The 4,524-nt window shown below is 36.4% G+C and overlaps 1 protein-coding gene across 1 annotated transcript in view; it reads left to right on the top strand.

Moving 5' to 3' along the window:
• LOC112159933 (zona pellucida sperm-binding protein 3) overlaps positions 1-4,524 on the top strand; it is a 12,674-nt gene that overhangs the window by 2,236 nt on the left and 5,914 nt on the right. The window contains exons 5-6 of the mRNA XM_024294194.2: positions 1,376-1,479; positions 1,833-2,010. Coding sequence (XP_024149962.1) covers positions 1,376-1,479; positions 1,833-2,010 — 282 coding nt within the window. The remainder of the gene's footprint in view (positions 1-1,375; positions 1,480-1,832; positions 2,011-4,524) is intronic.

Below are 4,524 nucleotides of genomic sequence, written 5' to 3'. Positions count from 1 at the left end.
GCTCCACGATCTACTGTGTGTTTTGGATTTTGCCCCCAGTGAGATTGAGTTTGACACCCCTGCCCCGAAGGGACATTGAAAAAAAGATATTTCCTAAAGAAATAAAGTGTATAAATTTTTGTAAATTTTTTAGATTTTCTTTTTTTTTTACAGTTACTATCTGTGGTGCACCAGTTAGTTATCAGAAAAAATAGGTTTGCTTCAATTTCTAGATTAAAAACTTGGATAAAAAAAAAGATAAATTTCAGTGTTTTTCCTAAAGAGAATTTGCTCTAAAGCAATGCATTGTGGTCTATATTTGCCATTTTAGTGAATGTTGATACTTGCTGTTTTTTTTTTTTTTTTTTCAGAAAATTTTGGGAAATTTTTAGGGTACAGGATTTTGGAGTTGTTGATTTGAAGAGCGAACTATATAGTGCACTGAGTAGTGAATGGATACAGACAGGAAATCTACAATTCCCAGAAGTCTTTGCGACAAAGCAGTGTGTTTGTGTCTTAATGCCCCCAGTCCTTAACTACTGTCGCTGCATTTTCAGTATGAACTATATAGTGCCCTGGATTTTAAAGGTAATTCAGACACGACGCACACTATTTTTCTTATGTTTTTCTAAAAACCGGATATGACGTCACCGATCTTACCAAGCGAAAATCGAATAAATATGAACATTTCATGACGTTTATTTATGACTCTACTGTGTTCTGATATTGAAAATGTGGATGGTTTATTCAAATATTGGACTTAAAAACGTTTCTTTTTTGTTTTAAAGTGTTCGACCGCAATGCATTGTGGTCTATATGCGCTAATCTAGTTAGCATTGATGCATGCTAGTTTTTCGCAAAGACTTCTGGGAAATTTAGAGTGCGCTTGATTTGGAATTAGTAGATTCAGACAGCACTAAAAATGTAGAAACTCTCTCTATAGTGATCAGGAGTGTGTTTATGCTCACTAGACAAGCACATATAGACCACAATGCATTGCTTTTGAAGAGTGAACTTTTAATCATCCATTTTTTCATCAAAACAGTGGATTCACAGCCTCTTAAAATGTTCATGCTTATGAGATTTTAGCTCTGGTAAATCAATTAAGTTATATTTGACATAAAAAAAAAAAACAAACTATAAGAGTAGTGTATAAATAGTGTTAAAATCCCAGGGGTTGGATTATCTTGTACAATGTGGCTACATAGCTTGTTTTTTCCTAATATTTGTCTATTTGATCTACTTTTGCCAACAACACCAGTTTTATTACTTTACTAAAAGTGACAAATTAAAAACGTCACGTGTTATTGGATTTAAAGAGAACATGGATGTCATCCTGACTGTCACTGAGGTGAATCTAGCCAGCAGACGTTGAGTCATGTGATCTGTCCTCCAGGAAGCACGTCGTCAGCAGCGCCGCCTTGAGGCCGGCCTGGGAGACGCAGGCCGTCCATCTGGGTGCAGAGCAGCGGCTGCAGTTCTCGCTGCGCCTCATGACAGGTGAACCGCTCACGCCTCCGGAACCCCGAGAAGGAAAACCCTCATTTGTTCTCGGGCTAATTCCCCCAGCGACAACGGGCGTGATTGCAATCACTCGGCGGGAACGCCCCTGAAGATGCGTTTGGTGCATGGTGATTGGCTGTAATTACATGCCTTGCAGGCTCCAGCTGACCCGCTGGGGTCACTGGCATAAATGAAGGGATCAATGTAGCTGATTGTGCCTTCTAATTAATTCTGAACAGTCTAATTTCTGGTGGACCTAAACTCTTCTTGTCATGTGTTATCGCTTTTATCTTTGGCGTTTCTATGACTCACGCCGCGTTTCCTCTTCCACATCCTGTGCTTTGGATTAGAGGACTGGCAGTGGCAGCGGCCCTCCAACGTCTACTTCCTGAACGACGTGATGCACATCGAGGCGTCGGTGCTGCAGGGTCACCACGTCCCCCTCAGGGTCTTCGTGGACAGCTGTGTGGCCACCGCCAGCCCCCAGCCCGGCGCCAAACCCCAGTACGCCTTCATCAGTAACCACGGGTGAGGAGCACCGGCGTCTTGTTGTAGTTAAAGAAATTTTTTTTAACATTTAACCAGGGGGTCTGCAATTTTTGTACGGTGGCCCTGAAGTCCAAAACGCAAAAACGGATTTTAAAGATCAATTAACGACAATTGGGGAAAAAAAAAAGTAAAATGAATAATTACCTTTAATCGTCTGGAAGCTGTGAGACCACCGGGATAAAACGGTCTAAAATAAACTTTAATGTTCTGTAACTGATAATTTATTGAATTAAAGGGAGAATATTTGTAGTTTTTGGGCAAAATCAATCTTTTTTTCAAATAAATGAGGCAGAACAAATTCAATCAGAAGCAGAGCAGCGCGCCCACAGTTGAGGGGCGGAGCTAAACGGAGCTGTTAGAAACCTACACGAAGGTTTATAATTTTATTTTGAGAAGTGGTCGGACACGAGTTTACTACAACATCCCCAGCGTTGTCACCATGAAAGCCCCGCCCACTGCTGTCAGGAGAGACTGACAACAGAGCAGACAGACACGCCCCCACCTGAGAGCAGATTTCAAACCTGAAATCCAGCTGGATCAGTCTGCTCCCTAAAACCTTCTTATTGTTCCTCACAAAACAAGGAAAATGTGTGAGCACAAAGAAAAAGCAGAGAAAATCTTTTTAAAGAAAATTAAACAAAATAGAATTCCAGGAAAAATGTTTATTTTTATTTTTCTTTTTTTTTTTGACAATGTCGGTGATTCTTGATGTAGTAAACTCGTGTCAGACCCCTTCTCAAAATAAAATTGATTTTCAGTGCTCTTAGGAGAGAAATTCTGATAGTTCATGGAACATTTTTGGGGTTTCCATAGCAAAATGAATCCCATTTTTCCAGACGAAATTTTCTTCTTTTGCATGATTTTATGTGAATACATAACATGTATAAATGACTGAATTAAGGTAGTGTCAGAGAGGTTTTGCTGATTAAAATGATACTAAATAAGCAAACGGGTAGTCTTTCAAATGGAAAATACAGAGGTAAATTCAAAAGTAAGAGTTTTGGGCTCTAGGTTCCTGAGGGTAAAAAATCAAGAAAACAAATTCCTAAAAATAAACTTTTCTCAAAAGTAACTTCCTAAAATCAAAATGAAATGATAAGAATCCAGAAAATGTTGTTTTTCACTCATGGAATAAAGAAGTCTGTCCATCATTAAATTAGTTATTTGGCACAGATTGATACTAATAAAAACTTAATTAGTACATGAACAGTTCTGAAAAAAAACCTTAAACATCATGATCCAATCAATGCCTCCTACTCCCTACCTTTGTCTTTTTCTTGATTTTTGTTATGTAATGTTTTTGCTTTAAATGATATGTTGGAGTTTCTTGCCCTTCAGGGCCACCGTACATTTTTTTTATTCTATTTTCGAACAAAAACAAAATAGCGTAATTTTGTGAATATAAAACGGTCTATACTTTTGACAGTTTCACATGATTTCCTTTCAAAATAAAAGCACTCTGCCCCATTAAGTATTGTCTCAATGCAGTAAATGCACTACGAGTTATCTCAAAAGGGTTAAAAAAAATCACTATTTATATTGTAGCCAGAAATGTCTAAATTGGAGCTAATTTAACTGAAAAAGTGAAATATTGGATCAATTAACAAAAATTATATAATTTGCTCTATTTAAGAATTTGTTTACATCAAGCCAAACATTTTAAGATTTACTCAACTTAGAATTTTAATTTGATAAAAACCAATATATTTAAACTTAACATATCATCGAGATTTGGTTAATTGATTCAATATTTTACAGTGTAAGTGAACCTTGCTGTGTTTTTCAAACCACTTGAAATCCTTGAATCTGTTTAAAATTTAAACATTCTCCTTAAAATCTGGACCACCTTAAACTTAACCTCCAGCTAATTTTTGTATGGAGCTCAAATATCAAAGTTTGACTTTGAAGTCACACTGCTTGATTGACCTCCGCTGGAGCATTATGGGTAATGTAGTCAGGAGCTTTGCATGTGATTTGAACAGTTTATGAATAAAGTTTGACTTATCCGACTTTCTTTTCACTTGATTGGACCTTGCAATCAGAAATTTTACTTTTTAAAACTTTTTTTTTCTATAAACAAAGGCCACGAATAGAAGGTTGTAGTCCTCTGATCTACATGTTTTTTGTGTTTGTTTTAAATCATTTGAAATTGGATTCAACACCAAAAAAGGATGACTGCACAAGAAAAGTCAAGATTTTATTTAATTTTTTAATTTGTTTTAATTTAAGCGAATCTGAAGCAGCTGGAGCATCTTTTTCGACACAGGATGTTTTATTTTGAAAGGAAATTAAGGGACTCAAAACTAAAAGTAGTTAAAATTACTAAAAAAAAAAAGTAAGAATTTAACATATTTTGATTATTATTAATGTTTAAAAGCTACATGTTATACATGAAAGGCTTAATTTCCACAAATCCATAAATGTAATGTATTTTTCTAAAAGTGTCTTTGTGGCTCTCGCTGGGTTCTGGTTAGTCATTTAGTGGCCCTAATG

This window comes from Oryzias melastigma, linkage group LG2, assembly GCF_002922805.2.
Source record: "Oryzias melastigma strain HK-1 linkage group LG2, ASM292280v2, whole genome shotgun sequence".
Taxonomy (NCBI): domain Eukaryota; kingdom Metazoa; phylum Chordata; class Actinopteri; order Beloniformes; family Adrianichthyidae; genus Oryzias; species Oryzias melastigma.
This window is presented reverse-complemented; position numbering and strand designations above follow the sequence as displayed.